This window comes from Puntigrus tetrazona, chromosome 8 (genome assembly GCF_018831695.1).
Source record: "Puntigrus tetrazona isolate hp1 chromosome 8, ASM1883169v1, whole genome shotgun sequence".
Lineage (NCBI taxonomy): Eukaryota > Metazoa > Chordata > Actinopteri > Cypriniformes > Cyprinidae > Puntigrus > Puntigrus tetrazona.
The window spans coordinates 14471921-14493821 of record NC_056706.1 but is presented as its reverse complement, the minus strand read 5'-3'; the positions used below and the strand labels follow the sequence as shown (position 1 = coordinate 14493821).

The following is a 21901-nucleotide window of genomic DNA, read 5'->3' as shown; positions in this document are numbered from 1 at the left end:
GTGCAAAACCAGATACTGCCATAACATTATATATATATATATATATATATATATATATATATATATATATATATATATATATATATATATATATAGAGAGAGAGAGAGAGAGAGAGAGAGAGAGAGAGAGAGAGAGAGAGAGAGAGAGATGGATAGATATCATATTTTATTTTTATTTGTTGATAAAAATATACCTAGACAAGACAAGTTTTTTTCACTTTTGTTTATAATGTACTGCTATCAGTCGTCACCCATTAAAACCCATTTGTTCGAGTAAACCGGCAGTTAATCTTCACAACATCATCTCTCTCTCTCTCTCTCTCTCTCTCTCTCTCTCTCTCTCTCTCTCTCTCTCTCTCTCTCTCTCTCTCGTGTATATCCACTCTGTTTGGGTTGAAGTTAAAATGCGGAAGTTTCCGCCCAGCAAAGCCACTGATACCGCGAAGATGAGGTTTGCGATGGCATCAGCGATCTCCCCCGCTCCGCGCTGCGCTCCGCGGCTCCCCGTGGACTGAGACCAGACCCGCATGGCTTCTTTGCCAGCTTCAGAGCGGAGAGCGTTCGCTCTCAAAATCAACAGGTAATGCTCATTTTCTTTGGCCGGACCTCTTAGCTCGCGCACTGACAGATCCCGGGGAAGCCGAGCTTCTCTCGGAGCTGTCTCTCTATCCGCAGTCAATGTTAAATCTACAGGGAGTTTTGCTGAATTCCGGAACAGGCAGCTACACGTTTGGTAAAGCTAAGTCTGACACCATGAGACTTGATAGTCTTCTTATCAATTATGGCTAACTTATGCGATATTGCATCTTATTTCATAAGTTCGTAGCACTAACTAGAATATTTATCAATATATTTAATGTTTTTCTTTCAGTATGGAATTTTTTTTTTTAAATAAGCCTAAGTTTTAATAGCAACCTGTCACTTTCAGCATGCAGATGCACATTCAAATGCATCTGTGCTTTCCACATGCATCCCTTCAGGCGAAAAGAAAGGGAGAATGATTGAAAAAATATGTCAAAGCATTTGAGCGCAATTTTCATTCATTTCCGTCTAATTCTAAATAGGGATCTCCTGTCTATTTGATCATTTCCTCCACAAGCCCCCTTCTTTTTCTTCCGCTGGTCATGACTAGTCAGCACTGGCCTCCGTGAGGTGTAAAGTTAAAGTGGAAGTTTGCATTGTTCCTGATTTATCACACAACAGGTGGGGAGGAAATGAATATGAAGGGAGCCCGGTGTTAAAACGAGGGGAACAAAGCGCTCATGTACAGAGTAATGATCAGTGTTATGTCTTGTGAGTTTATGTCACGCAGCCACACAAAGGTTCATTCATAACATAACTGTCATATGCCACACTCCACTTTTTTTTTCCATCATGCAGTGGAGCGTCTTGGTGAATCTCATGATCACATGTGTTTAACCACAGGTTTGGTCTGGGGAGCTCTGAGATTTTGTGTTTTCTCGTTTGTGAACGCTGTTTCACTGTGGTTGAAGCGCAAGGCTGTGGACTTGTAATGAAGATGCAGCGGGTTTGATCCCCACCGAGGCGTGCAGTGAACATTAGGACTGTGCACTCGTGTTTTGGATGATTTTTCGAGCAATCGGCCTTCAGTAGCTGTACGTCACATAGTGAGCGTTTAATGGCTTTGTTAAAACTGTAAAACGGTATCTTTGTGTTTCAGCAGCATCCCTTATGAGCGCAATAAAACTGTGCTTGATCATCAGCAGTGGTTGATGTCCTTGCCTGTACTGTTTACAAAATTGTGAAATTATATCTAATACAGCTTTCTGAAAAGATCAAAACTTTCATATTGTTAATAAATTAGTTATAAGTTGATATTAAGGGATAGTTAACCTGTAATTAATGACTCCCTCATGTCTTTCCAAACACAAATTAAGATATTTTTAGTGAAATCCGAGCGCTAGTAAAAAAAAAAATGTTTTCCTCAGAGATTTTTTATTATATTATTATTATTTTATGTCCAATAAGAAAAACATTGTTGTTATTAAATTATATTTTGTCAAATGTTGAACAGAAAAGCTCTAAAGGTTATGTGAATTAATGAAGTGCAGTGCATTTATGCATCACAGTATTATAATGTGTGACAGTATGAAAAGTGGATATTAATTTTGATAGCTGCTAAAGATTGCATTAGATTATTAGTATTTTACAGATCAGTTGTGAGCGTTAGATGACGACGAAGGTAATCTAAATATAATGAACAGCACAACTGAATTTCCAATGCCGATTTCCAATGACAAAAAACACAACCACACATCATGTTCCCATGCGGCGAAAAATACATTGTGGAGCAAAGAGGATGAAACAAAAAAATAATAGTCTTTTTTGTTTGTCAAAACAAAAAAGTCAAACAACACATGGCGCTTTGTGGCTCTTTTTTGTGTTGTGGCTGATCGCTTCAAACGGCATGTACATTTCCTCCTCTTGACTAGATATAACATGAAAATAAACATGAGAGAACATAAAGTATCTCGTTTCAACCATGCAAAGGTGTAGATACGCGATCAACTCAATACGCCAGTCAAACTCCCTGGTTACGTTCGGTGTCACAGCAGTGTTAAGCAATCACCAGCCACTGTTTCACTTCCTCGTTGTAAGGACACATTAGGAAATTCAGAAAGACTCGCTGATGGTAAAGAGAGATTATAGGCAGTATGTCACTAAAACGAGATCCAGCGGTAAAAAGCCCAGAGCTCAGCAGCTCACGGAACGATTGCCAGATATTCATGCATCTCACTGGGGCCGATACTTGCTGCGGCTGCAGCTGCTGTATTGCACAAGCTGAACTCGTGCCGTCTCGTGCAGACAGCTTTAGATCGGGGGGAAAAAACGTCAGCACACACGCTGCAGATTTCTCCTGGCCCGTGCGCCACCCTCCGCGTCCCTTCTCATTTTCAGTGACCAAACATTTATTTGCATGAAGGATGCATTCACACATGAAGAGCGCAGCTGTGTTTTGTACTGGAGAAGGGTGCCCTGGGGTTTCTCTTTGCTCTTCGTTCCATCTTATTTTTCAGAATCCTTGCCATTTTCCCGGAGCGTGGAGGAATCTTTCTGTTTGTGACATTTGACGTTTTAGGACGGGCAATGTGGTGAAAACAGAATGAAATGAGACGTGGCAGACTATAAACGAAAGCCTTTAGTCAGCAGAAAGGCTATAGTTGAAGGAAATGCTCGACAGTATCACGGGAATAGTGCTTTCATTTCAGATATCTTGAGCTGATGTTGACCTTCAAGGAGAAGTTACACACTGGAGTGGTGTTCTTGCACAATAGTGTTGTGAGGCACCCTGACCCACAATCATACTTGGCTGTGACGGCTAAGACAAACAATCATAGTCCGCTCCCTTTGGAATGTGGCTGTTGCTTTCATGGCCGTACTTAGTGCTTATGTTTTACAGTCTCTTGTCATCATGCACAGCCTGCAGTGGGGACTAAATTAGAACGAATCTGATTCATTTTAATTTTGTTTTTTGTAGAAGATGTCACTTTTGGTTATTAAAATTCTGGATTCTTTCATATATATATATATATATATATATATACATTGAATAAAAGTAATTTTAATAAGGTCAATATACTACACTATCGTACACAAAAGTTTGGGGTCACTACGGAGAATGCATGATATTGATCAAAAGATGCATTTATAATGTTAGTAACGATTTATCTTTCAAATAAATGCGTTTGAGCTTTCCATTCATCAAAAAATCCTGAAAAACCTTATTAAAGTTTCCACCAAAAAACCTGAGCAGCAAATCAGCGTATTAAAATGATTTCTGAAAGATCACGTGACATGACTGGAAGGCTGCTGAAAATTCAGCTTTACCATCAAAGGAATAAATTACATTTGAAATATTTTTCTAATAGAAAACTGATATTTTAAATATATTGAACTGTATTACTGTTTTTACTGTATTTTTACTCAAATAAATGTAGCCTTGGCAGGCAAAGTAATTTCAAAAGCATTAAACCTTACCGACCTTAAACAGTAGTTTATGTACTGGAAATAGGCATAAATTATATATAGGCAGTATTGTATATTTAATTGTTTTTGAATTAGTGCTAAACAGTTCATAAAGTGTGAGCTCCTCTCATGTCGTGTGTGTTTGTGTGAAAAGTTCCCTATAATCACAGCTCCTGTCAAAGTTGATGGAAAGCCAGTGGAGCAGAAGGAGGGTCAAATTGAGACTCATCTCTCTGGAGCCTATGTTCATGATAACACAGAGACACCATCATCCAGAGTGTCGCGGGCCGTTGTGTTGTAATGAACATTCCAGTCTGATTAACGACTGTAACATTTTTGCGGCGTGCAAACTGAAGCTCACGCCCATCGCAGCCTTTTATGTTTAATTGTTTTTTCTTTATAGTGACTTTTGTCGTGGAACTCTTGCTATTGCCACTGAATGCCTGGTTATTTCTTTTTTTACTTTTATAGCGAAATCTGATTTAGTAATGTGTTTGTTTTATGAATTCGGCTGACGTTTCGTCTTGCATGAGGTTTGACCTTTGTTCTGTAGTGACGAACGAATCGTGAACGTGCATTGCTCTCCGCGGTATTCTGTGATCTGTCTTCAGTATATAGAAAGGCTGCATGCTATAATTCACTCCTGTTTGTCTTTTGCCTGTGGTTTAGAGAATTTGCATGCCCTGCTGCCACAGACTTGACTTTTAAAGCACTTAACGAAGTCCACAAATTTTGTGGATATTTTCCCGGAAAGCAGTGACAAATGACTCTCATTTAATAATTAATAAAATCTACTGTAGGGTTTAAAAACTAGCCTTTCGAGTTGATGTTTTGAGTTGGCACGAGTTATCAGGGTCCTGAAAAACAAGAACAGCCGCTACAACATGTTTGATTTAACGGATGATGTTACAGTAATATTTTGTGTCAGTGCTAAGTTCATAACTATCTTGGAAGTACACTACAATTAAAAGGTTTGGGATCTGTGCGATTGTTAATTCATTATTTTATTTGTTTATTCATTTTTTAAAGAATGCTTATACTCACCTAGGCTGCAATTATTTGATCTAAAATAAATGGTCATTGACTGATATATTATTTCAATTTAAAACAACTGTTTTTTATTTTAATATGTTTTAAAATGCAATTCATTTACGTGATCCGAAGCAAACATATTGAATATAAAGTGCACAACATGATTACAGAAACCCTATTATCCTACAAAAGAGAATCTGTGTAAATGAGTTTGGGAAGAAACAAAACAGCGTTATGAATTGTGACCCATTTTATGGGCCTTTTGATAAGCGGGTGCACAATAGCACTCTGTTGTATTGTGCCTTGGAGGGCTGGCTGCCAAACCCAATACCTCTTTGCATCTGAGGCGAATCCTTCTGCTGAAATCAATGGAGGTTAGGAGAAAAACAGGCTGTATTGTGGGAATTGTTGGCTGAGACACTATGGGAATCTGACTGAAGTGATTTAGGTGTGAAAATCAGAATTGCAGCTAACTGCTAAAGCAGTAACTTGGTTGTAATGTAGTGTTTTGGAGGTGTTAAATGAACTCACTATATGCTCTAAATTCAAAGAAAGTCTCATGCTGTGTCGTTTTTACACTGCGAGTTTTCATTTAATCAGTGATGCTGCAGTGGGACTGAGAAATCTGGGACACTGTCTGTCTGATTTTCTTTTTTTCTGCTTTGCCTGGAGTGGTTAGGAAGCACAGGTGCAACACGACGCTCACACACACACAAACACACACACACACACACACACACGCATTAGCACACACTTTCCAGTGTTTGGGGAACATGTCATTAGAGTGTCTAAACAATTTTATGCTTCATTTGGGAATCTTACAGCATGCGTTTCGGAGCTGATTACTGCATGTTGCAGAAGGGTTTGCTGTTGTACTCACATGCACAAATGAATGAACATAATAACGTGCAAAAAGCTTCGGGATTACAGTAGCCTGAGTACTTAAGGAACTAGGCTGATAATGCAAATATTGTGTGTTCAGATCTAGTGGTTGACTGATATTTTAAGATGATGCTGATAACTAGAGCACAAAGTGGTTGCCGGCTGATGTGTTAATTACAGTTTAATAAAGGAAGCTGAAATGCACACCTAAAGTTAAACTCTAATTATATCTCATAATTTAATCTTTTTTACTTAAAGCTGTAGTTACTTTTTTGGTTAAAAATGGTCCAAAATCAATATTTGAGAAATTATACGCAGCCAGTGTTCAAAACGATCGCATTATTTTAGCCCGATTGACAATGGTTTGCTTATAATAATGTTTTTTTAATTTGAATGGTAGAAGTAGGTTTTCGCAAGCATGGTACTCACGTCTGTAAACATAAAGATGGTCGGCTGCTAGGACTTTTAGCATAGCTTAGCATAGATCATTGAATCCAATTAGACCAGTAGCATTGCGTTCAAAAAAGGACCAAAGAGTTTTAATATTTTTCCTATTTAAAATAATAATTGTGATATCTCATTTTAAATTGTACTATTTAATTTTTTTTATGCTCATGTAGCTCAAACAGTGTAATGTTGCTAGCAACTGTAAGGTCACGGCTTTGATTCTAATGCGTTAAAAAAATGTATAACTTGAATGCACTAGGCTCTGAAATTGAAACGTGTTTAATATAGAGAGCAGAAATGACATAAATTATTCACAGATTATTGACAGATCTGTTGACAGACTTTGGTACAGGGGACGCTTCTGTAAACTGTTCTTCTGCAACTCGAAATGGCCAAATATCAGGTGTGTGATGGTGTATGACTACATATATCTGGGTGGAGTTGACCATGAACTACACAGTTACCGAGACACTTAACTACAGGTTAATGAGGGGTCGGTGTGTTTAATGATGAGTAATAAATGAGGTAATTGACGGGAGGTTCATCCAGTGCATCCCTCTCTGTCTCTCTCTCTCTCTCTCTCACTGAGAGGAGTGTGTAAGTAAGCACCTGGTGCCTGCCCAAAACCTCCCTCTGAAAAATAATCCTATGTTGCATCTCATTTTCTGTTTCCTCTTCACCCTCTTCATCCCTGTCTCCCTCTGTCTCACTTCAGACATTCCTCAGCGGAGATCCGGAAACACTTCAGCGGGATCAGCCATGGTTCCTTGCCTCAGCACCGGCACAGTTACAGCGCCTCTGGCTCTTTCTGCTTCAACATAGTGAGTGCTGCACTTTCACTGATAAATACTTCGGTAGAATCCAGTCCTTTCAAACTGATCCTGATCATACTGGTCATTTGTAAATTATAACATGGATGTATATTAATAAACACTCTATTCTGAATGTAGAAATAGTTAAGTAAATGTGTAAATGCCTGTCTCAAGGTTCGCTTATATTTTTTATGTTTATTTCTAGAGTTGCTGCTCTCTGATAGATAAATCGTGAGATTAAGCAGTCAAAATATTTTGTATAATTATTTAATGGATTAATATTTAATTAATTATTTTGGTAAATACAATGAATTATATATTTTATTTAAAAATCTGTCATAAAAAAGGTCTATATAATTTTTAATTAGTTTGAATTTAAATGAAAATAATCATAAATATATAATACTAAATATGTATTTATTGCTTTTATTTAATTTGTTTAAAAAGATATTTCATTTAATTTAATAACATTATAAATTAATGGGAAGTTGAAAATGTGTGTATTTCTCTCTGTGTGTGTGTGTGTGTGTGTGTGTGTGTGTGTGTGTGTGTGCGCGCACGCATATATTTAAACTCTAACCTGGCTGTGCTTCCTTTGTGCTGAAAATGGGTCAGAGCCCAGGCTACCAGACTACTGCAGCTGGTGCTTTCCAGCTTACACACACACATACACACACACAAACACACACTCACACACTCACTCACTCACTCATCTGTAATATCCATGGATTTTAGGAGCTGTTGACTTTATAGAATCATAATCTTCCCTATGATGTTTCCCCTTATTTCACATGGACAGATAAGCTGTGAAAGGCAAATGTTAATGTTATGATTGTGAACAGTGAAAAATTGCTTATTCTCGGGATTAAATACAGATTATGCTTTAGTAATTATGCGCTAAAATGATCAATAAGTAATCATAATTCTTGAATATTTGATAAATTCAGTTGTTTACACAGTACAGTGCCCTGATATGTACACATGTATCCTACAGCCTAAGAAACCCTTCGATTTAGCATTCATTGCTTGTTTATTGTAATATTTTTAACCAATAGCATGGCACAATTGTTACTTTAGTATTTTATTATGCATCTGCATTCCTTTTTATTAGCTATCTCACAGCTAGCAAATTTTAACCCTTTCATGCACCAATGTTTTTTTCAATGTTCTTTACAAATACCTCAATTTGTTTTTGACAGTGGTCATATAATTTCTTAGCAGAATTTTGACTCAGAAATAGATTTTTTTTAGATAGATAGATTTAATAAATAGATCATAAATAGATTTCTTTTTGACTTTTCATTTTGACATATATGCCGCTTTCCTTTTTCATCATGGCTAGTAAGGGAAGTGGTTGTGATGTCATATCCTGGTTTTGGAAGCCACGAAAGATAGACTGCTTCATGCGGCTCAGACCTATTAAGGAAGAGTTGTGCAGAAAAAGTCGTTTTTATTTCCGGGCAGCGCCATCTTGTCATTCGCCTTGTAGTTTGTTCGTAAGAATTTTTTCGGTGAGTATTTTCTTTCTTCCTTTTCTGATGCACTTGCTCTGTCTGCTGTATGTTGGTTGCATTCAGTTAGATGCAGAAATGAAACAGAAATTTCACAATGCACACAGCCTGAGTGTGTTCTGTTAAGCTTGATGTTGTTGAATTCAGACCAGGAACTGTTTTGTGGTTGCTTACATGTTCCAAAAAAGCACAAATAGGCCTCAAAATGATAAACTTACTTATATGTTAAATAATACAATTATATGGAGTTTTTTTTATTTCCTATTGTCTCTAACTAATGCATTGCACTCAAATGCCCTTTTGTTTCCGTCACTGCTTTTGAGTGAATGAGGTTAGATGAGCTACAGAAATAACACCTCCACCCATAGACTATATCAGTATTCATAAACAATTATGTCAGCTGCTGCTGATGTACGCAAACCACACAGCAAAGTTTGAACAGTTGCAATATTTAAATACAGACTTTTCACAGTTATTATTATACCCAAACTCCTCTCAGGTTGACATCAGAGATGTAAGCAAGCACTTGCTATGCAAAAATCTAAGGAAGCCCTAGCAACTTTATCGCTATTGCGATATATTTTCTTGCAATTGAAAATTTAGCTCGTTGTAGGATTTATATCTCACAAATGTTGCCTTTATTTCTCATTTGCGACTTTCCCAATTTTGTGACTTTATTTGTTGTACTTGTGATTTTGTTTCACACACATACTTTTCATATTTTATATCTCATTATTGTGATTTTATCTCACAGTGTCACAGCTTTGTTTCTCCCTATTGCAATTTTTATTTCTTACTTTTGCAACTTTATTTTTTCATAATTATGAATTTATTTCCCACTATTGTGACTGTTTCTCACAACTGCAAATCTATGTAATTCTATTGCAACTTCATATGCGACATTATTTCTCCTTACAACTTTTTCGCAATTGCAAAATATAATTTCTACAATATGGACTGTTTATCGCAATTGCAAATGTATTTCATGCTATTGCAACTTTCTATCTTGCAGTTGTTACTTTGTTAGCATTCAGTTTTGCAACTTTATTTCTTGCAATTATTTCTCGCTGTTGTGACTGTTTCTCACAGTTGCAAATTTATTTAAAAATCCAGTTGCAACAATTTCAAACATTTGAAACTTTATATCTCTCGATTGTGACCTTAAAACTTACCTCAAGGTCCTTAATATTTTGTGATCATTTCATAGTTTGCCACTTATCTTTTTTTATCTCAGCAGTATCTCTGATAAAAATATAAAGCTTATTTTATCTGTTTTGAAAAAAATACTGTGTTTAATTTTTACTTTACGGAAGAAATTGACTTCCATAGAGATCAGATGAAATCAGATAACTTACACACTACAGTGTTTTTCTTCAAATTTGTTGATGAAATGATCGCATGATCTTTATTATATAACAAACATATCTTAATTGATTGTTTATTGTTTATGATGTCTGCTGTGATAATATTCAACATCTACACCTTTACATACTCTAGATACGGTACTTTATTTTTATCAGGATTGTTACAGCTGTAAGTCCTTGTGATATAATGGCATGGTTTAGATAACTGTTAATATTGTTGTACAACACTTTTGCAAGAGATAAGCCTTCACTAAACATTAAGTGTGAAAAAATGTTTGAGAGATGTTACATAACCAGCTAGGGTTATCATAAAGTTACACTTTATTAAATCTTTTATTTGACATGCTTTGGGCTTTCTCCACTGGCTAGCATTAGTTTGATGGTTTAATTTTTATGCCCAATAGCCTCCTGATTAATCCGTCTCTATGAAACATCCCAAGAGATCACAACCTCCCAAAGCACTCTAGCAGTTATGTTGATTATCTTCAGCAGGTCTGGAGCTGTCTGCCTCAAGTCACGACAAAACACACTGTGTTCCACTCCAACTAAAAGAGGAATACAACTGTAGGCAGTGCATTTTTTTTACTGCTATGGTCTGAACATGTCATCAGCTGTAAAATGATTTATTGCTTCCTACCAGCCTCCTTCTTTGTTTCATTGTTTTATAGGGGTCATAGAGCATTCTAGTTCTCTCCATGTGTGTTTTTATTTTAGGCTTTTCATTAGTTGGTATAGAGCGAGATTAAAAGCATTTCTTCTTTGATAAACAACAAATGTTGAACTGGACCGAATGCTTTAGTATCGATGAAAAATACAGTAGTGATTCATTCAGAGTAGACTTTATGTTTTAATGTGTTTGCTGTAACTAACTGCAACTTTTTTTGCTTACATTTATATAGATGATATAGGGGCCGTTGAATAATGTATACTCATAACTTACACTTTTGTTTCATATTATTATGTCTATTTACTCCTAAATGAAGGTTCTTTGGTTTCGTGAACATCCGCTGAACTTTTCCATTCTACAAAAGGCTCTTTATTGTAGAAAAATATTGTGAAGATTTTTTAAATGATCTTCACACTAGGAAGAATTGTGCACTGAAGCTCATTTGGGTTCTTCTAAGGGCACCATTGTTTTCTAAGGGCACCTTATTTTATAAGTGTATCCAGGGGGTTTTCTTAATACCGTGTCCATATCATCAAAGAGCTCATTTTATGATCACTGCTAGTTTTTTGAGTGCATGTCCTGGTTATCTTTTATAGCCTCAGTCATATGAAGCGGTTGAGCCGGTGGACCTGGATGAGTTCCTGATGTCACAGCTGCGCAGCGGAGATGCCGAGCTCATGCAGGAGCTGGGGGAGTTTCCAGACGATGACCTGGAGGTGGAGCTGGTGGAGAGGGAATGCAGGACCGTCCGTCCCTCTGTCCCCGAGGAAGGGTAGGTGCTGGAGGCTCTCTGCGTTCTCTGGGTTGAGAAGGTCAACTAGACTAATATCTTCGTGCCGACTTGAGCAGTTGTGTCGTGATTGTAATGGAGTGTAGATTGAGTAGAAATCGGCTAATATCTTTCATTTAGATTAATAAAAGTTGGCATTTGTGAATCCGTGAACAGAACCAGTATACATATGGTCGTTAAACAGAAAGGAGGGTTCACAAGTCAATTAAAATAAAGCTTTGAGTGTTGTTATAATGTGTGTGTTTGTGTGTCTCCAGAGTGGAGCTGGATCCTCATGTGAGGGATTGTGTTCAGAGTTACACACAGCCCTGGCTGGTGGTTAGCAGAAGGTGAATTCCCAGACTTCGTTCATTTCCTGTCCCTCCTCAGGGCTGAATTTTAAATACTGTGGCTTAAATATTCAAAAAACGTAACTCTGAGAAATGACACCAGACACACGGATACTACTGTTGTGTTTCTCATTTACAGATCTCAGGGTTATGGATGGATAGCGTACGCCGAGAGGACAGATGCTAACAGAGTTTTACAGAGACAGACGTTTGAGTCTGATGTTGACCCGGACAAACAAGAGCAAGTAGTAAGCATGGTTTATAAAACCTTTCCTCCTTTACTGCAAATGCCATTTTACAACAACAAAGCATTTTTGATCACATTGTTATTAGTGTCACTCAGTGATGCCCCACAAACACACAGAGATATATTCTTCATATTTTATTATGAATATTATTATTATTATATTAAAGCTTCTGAAATGTGTCACCACGTATTGTTCATGCTCAATCACTGCCATAATTACACAAACAAAACATATTCATTTCCTCTTAATAAGTAGCAAAAAAACAGAATCTTTCTCCCAGGTATTTTCCTGTTCTATTTGTCCCCATGACCACCATCTTGGCTACGTCCCACCACTGTTTGTCAGAATCCAAGGACATAATGAGGCATGAATATTCATTCTGTCCCGACGACTTCCGTCCCAGTGCAGCTTTGCCAAGGTTTAATTATCCAAACCACAAAGATTTGTTTCACTCCATGTATTTTTCATGAGTTTGGATTGAGAGTCTGCAGGAACACCAAGACCCTCTCCTAGTTTTGGATCCTTTAAAGGGCCCCTGCATTCACTGCAGGGGTTATTAGCAATCCAGAGGAGTACTAAAGGTCCCGCTAGCCAGCTCTGCTCTGTGATGTGTGTCTCTGAGCAAGTAGATTAAGAATACAAATGGTACGGGAAGGTCTATCCCACAGGCTAGACGCAATGTATCATGGGAACCCTGCATGATGCCCACTATCAGAGCCAGTGCATATGGTTCTTATATTTGGCGATTAACAGAAATCTCTCCTAGGGTTTTGAGAATTCATCCATCTCAAAGGCTTATGGTCTTCCTGGAAAAAGGCATTAGTCTCAGAACTGTAAGAGCTCCTCTGCTCTATTTCACATGTGGTTATGTGGCAAAGGAGTGAATAAACTTAAGCAGGCATTGCCAGTTCAGTCAAATCACAAAAGACATAGTAAGAAAAACAAAGGCATATGAAACGAGCTGTTTTCCAGTCTTATGCCTTTTGTGAATGTTGACTGAGCTGTAAATGTCTTCCGCTCCTCTGCCACATGACTACATGTGAATTAAAGCAGTGAAAGGAGTCAAGGAGGCTTTGTCAGTCACCAAAAGACTTTAAAATACGGTAAAAGACATTAAAATACAGTAGACAATTTTTGTGCTACTTTCAATGAAAATGAATTAAACCTAACCCAGAACTTTTAGCTTGTACTGTGCAATTCAAAATTTGATAGATTATTATAATTCTTTTTTCACTGTTATATTTGGCAGCAGTTATTTGCACTAACTGTACATAGCCATAGACACTTTTTAAGCTAAGTGTAAATGGCAAGGGATTCTAAGTGAAGATTACTCAATACTTTATTTCAAACTTCACTTATTTCCTTCATTTGTACTGAGAAAAAAAACACCTTTTTGATGTGATAAGAGATGTGAATGAGAAAGAGTTCGGCCAAAAGCTACATTTGAACTCGGCATAAAGAATGCCTCAAGTCCTTAATCATCTATGGCCACTGACAATATAAATACATACATATATATATAAACCAAGAAAAATGTCGTTTTTTTATCAATTATAAATGTCATTATGTGTTATATATTACATAACTTTTTCAACATTTGTCAGTTTGAGTATTTTATTTATTGCACTCTCTTTTGGGCTCCTGTGGGTCTTAAGGCAAAAAGCATGATATCTAAATGTCCTATGTATGTAATATGTAGTGTAATATGTTCTCTCGTACGCCTCAGGAAAAGTCGCCGTCCCTCCCAGCACTGTGTGATGATACAACTCGGACCACCCTCACAAGCTCAGACTTTAACTTACGGGCCCTGCAGCCAGACCGTCGTGTGGAGAGCCTCTTGCGCTTCAGCAGCCCGGAGGAGCTGGATCGTTTTAACCAGGAGTCCAGAAACAGCAACCGCTACGGCGAGCTCTTCGGCCTCTACCCGCCTATTGATGAGGTGAAGCCTTGTCTTACTTACATCAAGTGCTGTTAAACGGTGTTCTTTAAAGAAGAAAGGTGTTTTTAATTTTTGTGAACACAGTGATTCAGTTAGAAGTTAAACATGGTCTTCGATCCACCCTTGACTGTGTACAGGAGGATGCAATAGCGATTCGGCCTATTCCTGACTGTCCCAAGGAGCACTTTGGCCAGAGGATACTAGTACGATGCCAGAACATCAAGTAATACTTCCTTACCATCCACTATTATTGGTCATTTTCTCTGAATGATATGTTATTTTAAACCAGCTGTTACTTTTTATACTTTGAGCTTGAAATGCTCTTCATAGCATACGCATACAAATTTGGTTTAGGGTTGTATTTGGTTTTGAAATATTGTTCTTCCTGCTACAGATTTGAGATTGACATAGAGCCTCTCTTTGCAACCATGGCCCTCTATGACCTGAAGGAGAAAAAGAAGGTCAGTTTCTGATGCTTGTCTTAAAAGCTATGAAAAAAATCTCAAATAATTATTGCATTTCGACCCTTCTGCTTAAAGCCGCTTGCTTAAGCTGGGAAGACATAATTAATAAATATTCTTCCCGTCAGTGTTTTTCCTGTTAGTCCTCCCACATTCCTCCACTTCAGTCTGAACAGAGCTTAGAGAGACTAATGAGAGACTTTTTCATTATCCACAGCCATAAACATTGTTTTGTCAGAGGTTAAATCAACGTCTATATTTAATTTGTGTGTAGACAAAACAAGTGTTTAATTACAAAGAAGTAGAAATGGGTTGCAAAAATTCAGCCTGAACGGTTTAGACCAAGGTCTATAAAACCAGCGAACATGAACCACAGCTTGTCTTCACCACAGATTTAAGAACTTCTTGGACTGACAGCGACTTTTAATGCAAGCTGTGTGTATTTCCATAATAAATGGATAAAAAGCAGATATATTTGGGAGGAATATCCTGAAGTATTACATTAATCCTCTTTAGCTTTAGCTTTTACTGAAGAAGGTTAATGCAAGAGACAGGCCAGATGATTCATGCTAAATACGGACTTTATGCAGCAGGGATTTTTTTTTTCCATGGTTTGGTGAAGAGAGTGATTTGGATAGCAGGAATTACCCATTTCACAATGTTAAGAGAGAAAAACATCATTTAGGATTTCTGATAAGGCTTGAAGATGGGTTTTTGTCAGATTCGGTGGTAATTTAGGGGGAAACTGTGCTAATGTCTTTGCATTATGATTGGTTCATGCTGCCTAAAATTTGAGGAAGTGGGGAAGTTGTTATTTGTGCATCGCAATTTCCCTTCTGTTTCTTTAACAACATGATAAAACCTTTAGCAGGCCGCTTGTTTTTTGCTATCCATGCTAATCACTGTATTGTTTTCCTTCAGATTTCAGAGAACTTCCACTTTGACATGAACTCAGATCAGATGAAGGGTTTCCTGCGGCCTCACACTCCCCACACTGAACCCTCCTCTTTGGCTAGATCTGCAGTTTTCTCTATATCCTACCCTTCTCCAGACATCTACCTGGTTGTTAAGGTAGCGATAATTTGCAGTGACTGTATATATCCTCCTGGTTTGTTGATTTTAAATGTATATTATAAACAATTTATAAACCCATGTACAGGTCAGGCTGATTTTGAGTCAATTAATAATTCAAATTCTGCTAACACTTTGTTTTATTACCACACCTATTAGTTGCTTATTAGCATGCATATTACTAAAATAGTAGCCATTTATTAGTAGTGATTAAGCAAGTATTAATGCCTTTTTCTACATCTTATTCTATCCACTACCTAAGCTTTACTATCTAACTATTAATAAGCAGCAAATTATGAATTCATTGAGGAAAAAGTTAATAGTTAACACGTGTTGCCTATTCTAAAGTGGTCCCAAAATGTTCTGTACCTTTGGTAAAAATTTTTTAACTTGTTATAGGAACCACTCATTATTAACTAGTTGCTTATTAGCAGACCTATTAATAGCATATTGAATGTTTATAGTCCTCATAAAGCACATGTTCTCTATGACCGTCCGTAATACTACCCATTACCTAAGTTTAACAACTACCGTACTGTTAATAGGCAACACACTAGGAGTTTAATGAAGCAAAATCAAAGAGAAATGTTTGTTAATAGCGACTATTGGACCTTAACACAGTGTGATCAAGTTTTCTTTATTTTCAGTGAAGTTTGAGTACATTTCATGTAGACTGTAATTTAAAACTTTATGGTCGAATTAGCTTTATGTTTTTAAAACACGTCGTTTATGCTCCCCATTTGGCTTTCTATTGTTTTCTATTTTCTTTTTTCCCCTGTTTTATTCCTGTTACTGCTCAATTTTCAGCGTCCATCACTCCAGTCTTCAGTGTCAGTTCTAATATGTTTTGATGCTTAAGAAACGTTTATTATTATCAATGTTGAGATGCTTAATAGTTTTGCGCAGAAGAACATTTATTTGCTGTAGAATTAAAAATGTTTCCTCTCAGTTTTGATCAATTTAACGCAACGCTTTCTGAATTTCAACGGTTTACTTAAATACTATTTATAATATTATTTTTCCTAATATTAATAGTGTGTTTGTGTTGAACGTGTAGATTGAGAAGGTTCTTCAGCAGGGTGAGATTGGGGATTGTGCTGAACCATACATGGTACTGAAGGAGAGTGACGCTGCTAAGGTAAACGCTGAACACTTCTCTTTCTCTCAACATGGCCAAATGTATGTAGACACCCCCCGATCATTATCACATTTTGATAATACCCCAGGAAGAGTCCCTTCATCCCTGCATCTATGCACCAATGTCTAGTGGAAAGTTTTCTTAGAAGAGAAGTTATTTTGAATTCAAACTAGCACATACGAGTTAGTTATAAATGTCCAGATACTTGTGGCCATAAAGTGTGCAAAATTAAATAATTTTTCAAATGATTTCAAATTCTGCATTCTCTAGTGAGAAATATTGTAATGGATTCTTTTATATGAACCTGCTTTTTTCTCTGTGCATCAGAACAAAGACAAGCTGGAGAAGCTGAGGAATCAGGCGGAGGGGTTTTGTCAGAGACTGGGCCGCTACAGGATGCCATTTGCCTTTGCCACGGTCAATATCATGAGTGCCATCAACTCCACACTGGAGCGAGACACAAGTGACACAGACAGCATCAATGGTAAAATAATGAATAGATAAACACCCTTGGTCTGTTAATACAATGCATCACTCACTAAAAAAAATAATATCCATAATTGTGTACAATTTTGATTTTGGCGCAGGCAGGAGTAATATGGAAAAGAAGGGATTGCCCAGACGAAACTCTGACAGATTCTGCGTGATGGAAGACAACTACATCCTGTCTGGCTTCAAACCAGCTATTACCATGTGCACATTCATCAAGCAGGTAATTTGTTTGCAGATTTTATTGCAAATTAAATATTTAAGAAAAAATGCAGATGGGACTTGATTTTTTTTTTATGTGCAGAGGTTCATTCAGTAACATTTAGTTGTTGTTTTTTTTAAGGAAGTAAAACTCCTCATTAAAAAAAAAAAAAAAAAAATATATATATATATATATATATATATATATATATATATATATATAAAAATCAAACAAGCACATAGATTTTTTTTTTTTTAATGCTACTGACCCCAGAATTTTTTTTTGGAATTGCAGATGGTCACCTTGAGTACATCATTCCATTCTTCACATTCTCCAGATTAATTGGCGCCTGCGTTCTTTGGCTAGCTATATTATCACACTGCGTTCTTACAATACCCATCCTCCTAACTAAATTAAATTAAATCTTCCAGACACATTTGATTAGAAAAAATCTCATTTTGTGTGCTATATTGTGTGCTGGCAGGAAGGAGAGCGTCTGAGTGACGAGGACCTGTTCAAGTTCCTGACGGACATCAAGAGGTCGTCCAGCCAGCGGCGTGTTAAGATCATACCTGGTGAGGAGATGTTCTAACTGGGCCTTTTTACAGTCCACAGAAAAACTCTTTATCTGTAGGAGTTAAAAGTATTGATCTGGTGATTTATTGGTGTTTTATCCAACTTCGGCGTGTAACCATCAATGTATGTGTCGTTTAAAAGGTTTTCTGAGACTGGAAGTGTCTCCAGTTCCAGAGATGGTTCCTGGGTGTCTGTCCCCAGAACTGATTCCAGTGAAGCCAGTTTCTGAGAAAAATCCACGTGCGGTTAAAGAAGTGCTGGAGTTCCCTTCTAGTGAAGTCTATGTGCCTCACAATATGTATCGGTAATCCCGACTCTATCTCTTTCACACACACACATTGGTTTTTACGGTTTTTACGGGGACTCTCCGTAAGCTTAATGGTTTTTATATTTTACAAACAGTATCTCCATAGACCAGCCCTACATCTAAACCTACCACAGGAAACTGTCACAGAAAACTTTCTGTATTTTTAGATTTTCAGAAAAAACTAATTCTGAATGATTTATAAACCTTTTGAATTACGGGGACATGAAAATATATCCAACCCATGTAATTAAGCCAATTTGTGTCCTCATAAACGTAAACGTGCACACACACACACACACACACACTGTCAGGCTGAGAACTGCAGAAATGGGATGCAGCGATTAATCAGTTACTCGCAAAAAAAAAATGTAGTTCTGAGTAAAAAGGTTTGTCAGAATTTGGAGAGCAGAACTGTGGATGATATTAGTCACTCATTTACTATGGACACAAATAGTTGGAAAAAGTGTGTGCAGGACCATGTTGCCAGGTATCATAAGACAAACAAGCAACCAGGTCTTACAAATCAAGCCTAAAAAAAGAAACTTAAACCTAACCTAAAATAAGAACACCCTGTGATCAGAGGGATAGGAAGGTTTGTAAATTATGGAAAAAATTATTAGAATTTATTAGATTTAATTCTAGGATAAACTCACATTTAAAGAACTGCTATATGGAAGTAAGCAGGAACAGAAAAACAGAAGCAACTTCCCATGTTTATAACAGACTTTATGAAACACTGGCACAACTAATTTTTTCCTTTTTGTCAGAGTTGAAATGTAAGCGTTCTGCGCCATCTAGTGGACAGTTCCTGTTTTGCACCCAATGGTTCAAATGGATTCATTATTTTGTCAGCAAATAATAAGAATTAATTATTAATTATTATTTATGTTACAGGAACCTGCTGTATGTGTATCCTCTGAGGTTAAATCTTACCAACCGTTTGACTTCAGCCAGAAACATTACGGTTAAAATTCAGTTCATGTGTGGTGAGGAGCCTAGCTGCGCCATGCCCGTGAGTGAAAAACCATATTCGTATTTATTTATATATGTCAACAAGGTAGTCTAAAGTGGTTAAAAATATTTAAAATCTTTTTAAACATATGCAATTTGTATTTAATTCAATCAGGTCATTCTACCCCTGTGTGTTACGCTTACAAAGATATCATGCAAACTATATTATAGTCAAATTATGATTAATATAATATTAGTAATAGTAGCTGTACTGTATGATTTCAAATTAGTCGTGAAAGTTAGTTGTAGACACCATTGAATCCCAAGTTACATTTGTCTGTATAAAGAAATTATAAGGCAGAATTTCATAGCTGTGTGTGTAATTACTGAAGAATAGATTTGAACATTTCTCATATTTGCCCTTAAGCAAATATTGACCTCTCTGCACTGTCCAAAAAAGGTCATCTTTGGAAAATCAAACGGCCCTGAGCTTCTTCAAGAGGTCTACACTCCAATCACATACCACAACAGGTAATCATGTGACTTCAGTGAACAGTAAATCAAGCAAACATCTAAGGATGGGTTGACAGAGATCTTTTCATCTCTTCCACAGGTCTCCTGATTTCTATGACGAGATAAAGATCCATCTTCCAGCCCGTTTAACAGAGAAACATCACTTACTGTTCACCTTTTACCATATCAGCTGCCAGCAGAAACAGAACCAGACTGGAAGTGTGGAGACTCTCATTGGATATTCAGTGAGTGACTGTGTGTGTGTGTGTGTCTGTGTCTCTCTGTGTATCTGTGTGTGTGTGTGTGCGCTCAAATTTTTGGGATCAGTATTTTTTTAATTTTTTTATCATACTTTTTATACAACAATGATACCATAAAATTATGGAAATTGATAATGTTCTTTTGAATCTTGTATCAAAAGCATAACTACATTTATGCATAATTTTTTTTTTCAACAGCGATAAGAAGTGTTTCTTATAAGCTAAAAAGTAAGCATAAAATAAGCTTATTAGGATGATTTCTGAGGGATCGCGTGACTTTGCCATCACGGGATTAAATAACTCGAAAACAGTTACAGTTGTTACTATATTTATGATCAAATAAATGATCATAAATATATATAGTTCTGGTGAACATAACAATAACAAAAAAAATGTACAAATCGTACGTCCACTAGAGAGTTTTTTAGTGATGTCTGCACAAACAAGCAGTGACATAACCTTAATTAATAATAATATTAATAATACTAAGTTTATTTCATATAGCTCTTTTCTGCCTCTCTGTGAGGAAGGAAGGAGAGAGGGAAATCAAAGATTATACCCGGGTTTTTAACTATGGTGGAAGGTTGAACCGAGACTCAATCAATGTTAACATTGTCGCCACAGAAATGAGTGTCATGACTTCACTTCCTTCCCTGCAGTGGTTGCCCATGCTGAACAATGACAGGCTGCAGACTGGGCAGCAGTGTCTGCCAATCGTTCTGGACAAACTTCCTGTGAACTATTCCCTGCATTCCCCCGAGGTACAGTCAAGCATTTCACATCTGCCAATCATTTCATTTCGAAACCTTGCACTAATGTAGTCAATGGTTCTTCTGTGGCTGTGCGTGTTCATTTGTTCGAAAATAGTGTATATTCTGTAACTTTTTTTTATATGCCTTCAGAAACTGCCAGCTCAGGTACCTCCTGTTAAGTGGTTGGAGAATCATAAGGGACTGTTCAACCTTGAGCTACAAGCTGTGTCCTCCGTGCAAACACAGGTGCGAAACACTCTCAGGACTCACTTCCCAGCTGTTTTTTGAATGCTGGTGTACTGATGTTTCCAGCTTCGCTGCTTAACTAGGTTAACTAGCAAGACTGCATGGTCAGTCAGTGTCATGTAAAAGACCTCGCTGGTTGGCCATAAGTTAGATCAGCTCCACACCAGCATAAGCCAGATTGGGCGCTTCATTTCAGAAGCGTTAAAATAACATTTTAAGCGTTAAAATGACATTTTAGCCATCAAGAATGCATTGAATTATTAGATTAAAAACTAGATGAAAAAATAGCATTTAGAAATGTTGCCTTGGGAACTAACTGATGATTAAGTACAAATTTAAATATATAAAAAAATTTAAAAATACTAATCAGAAGAACAAATGAAGAATAAATGAAATCCTAACAATATTTATAAATATTTTAATTATATGTATATTTTTATATTTTTATTGTTTATTAAGTTTAATGTGTATATACACAGTATTTAGTTTTTATTAAGTATTTAGTTAATAGTTTTTACTTCATATTATATTATGTTATACCTGAAACCTCTTATAAATTAAATTAAAGTTTACGTAGTTGACATTTTAAATATTATGCATTGAACAACATGTATTTTAGAATAACAAGTCTTTTTATTCAATCACAGGACAGTCACCTGGAGCGTTTCTTTACTCTGTGTCACGCCCTGGAGGGCAAGACCATATTCCCTATTCGAGTAAGAGATGAGAAGATTTCTGAAAACATGTTTGAGCACGAGCTGAAGCTCAGCATCATCTCGCTGTCGTCCTCCGGCCTGGAGCCACTGGTGCTGTTTCTCCATCAGGTCCTTGACAAGCTCTTCCGTCTCATCATGCAGCCCATGGTCATCGCTGGACAGACTGGTGCGTTCCAGACAGGAGGAGTATTACAACAAAACTCATGTTCAG

The 21901-nt window shown here is 36.9% G+C and overlaps 1 protein-coding gene across 2 annotated transcripts in view; it reads left to right on the top strand.

Moving 5' to 3' along the window:
• The first annotated feature begins 403 nt into the window (after positions 1–403).
• The window catches only part of dock8 (dedicator of cytokinesis 8), a 37992-nt gene continuing 16494 nt past the window's right edge, over positions 404–21901 (top strand). Inside the window, exons 1-20 of one of the 2 annotated variants that reach the window (XM_043246722.1) lie at positions 404–580; positions 7064–7169; positions 11299–11474; positions 11750–11821; positions 11961–12069; positions 13796–14008; positions 14146–14231; positions 14403–14469; positions 15391–15540; positions 16598–16678; positions 17006–17162; positions 17266–17390; positions 17854–17944; positions 18087–18249; positions 19147–19264; positions 19664–19734; positions 19817–19961; positions 20636–20737; positions 20879–20974; positions 21622–21856. In XM_043246722.1, coding sequence (XP_043102657.1) covers positions 528–580; positions 7064–7169; positions 11299–11474; positions 11750–11821; positions 11961–12069; positions 13796–14008; positions 14146–14231; positions 14403–14469; positions 15391–15540; positions 16598–16678; positions 17006–17162; positions 17266–17390; positions 17854–17944; positions 18087–18249; positions 19147–19264; positions 19664–19734; positions 19817–19961; positions 20636–20737; positions 20879–20974; positions 21622–21856 — 2416 coding nt within the window. In that variant the 5' untranslated portion in view covers positions 404–527. Of the gene's footprint in view, positions 581–7063; positions 7170–8586; positions 8672–11298; positions 11475–11749; positions 11822–11960; positions 12070–13795; positions 14009–14145; positions 14232–14402; positions 14470–15390; positions 15541–16597; positions 16679–17005; positions 17163–17265; positions 17391–17853; positions 17945–18086; positions 18250–19146; positions 19265–19663; positions 19735–19816; positions 19962–20635; positions 20738–20878; positions 20975–21621; positions 21857–21901 lie in introns of those variants that run through there. The other variant, XM_043246723.1, reaches the window with a different exon arrangement.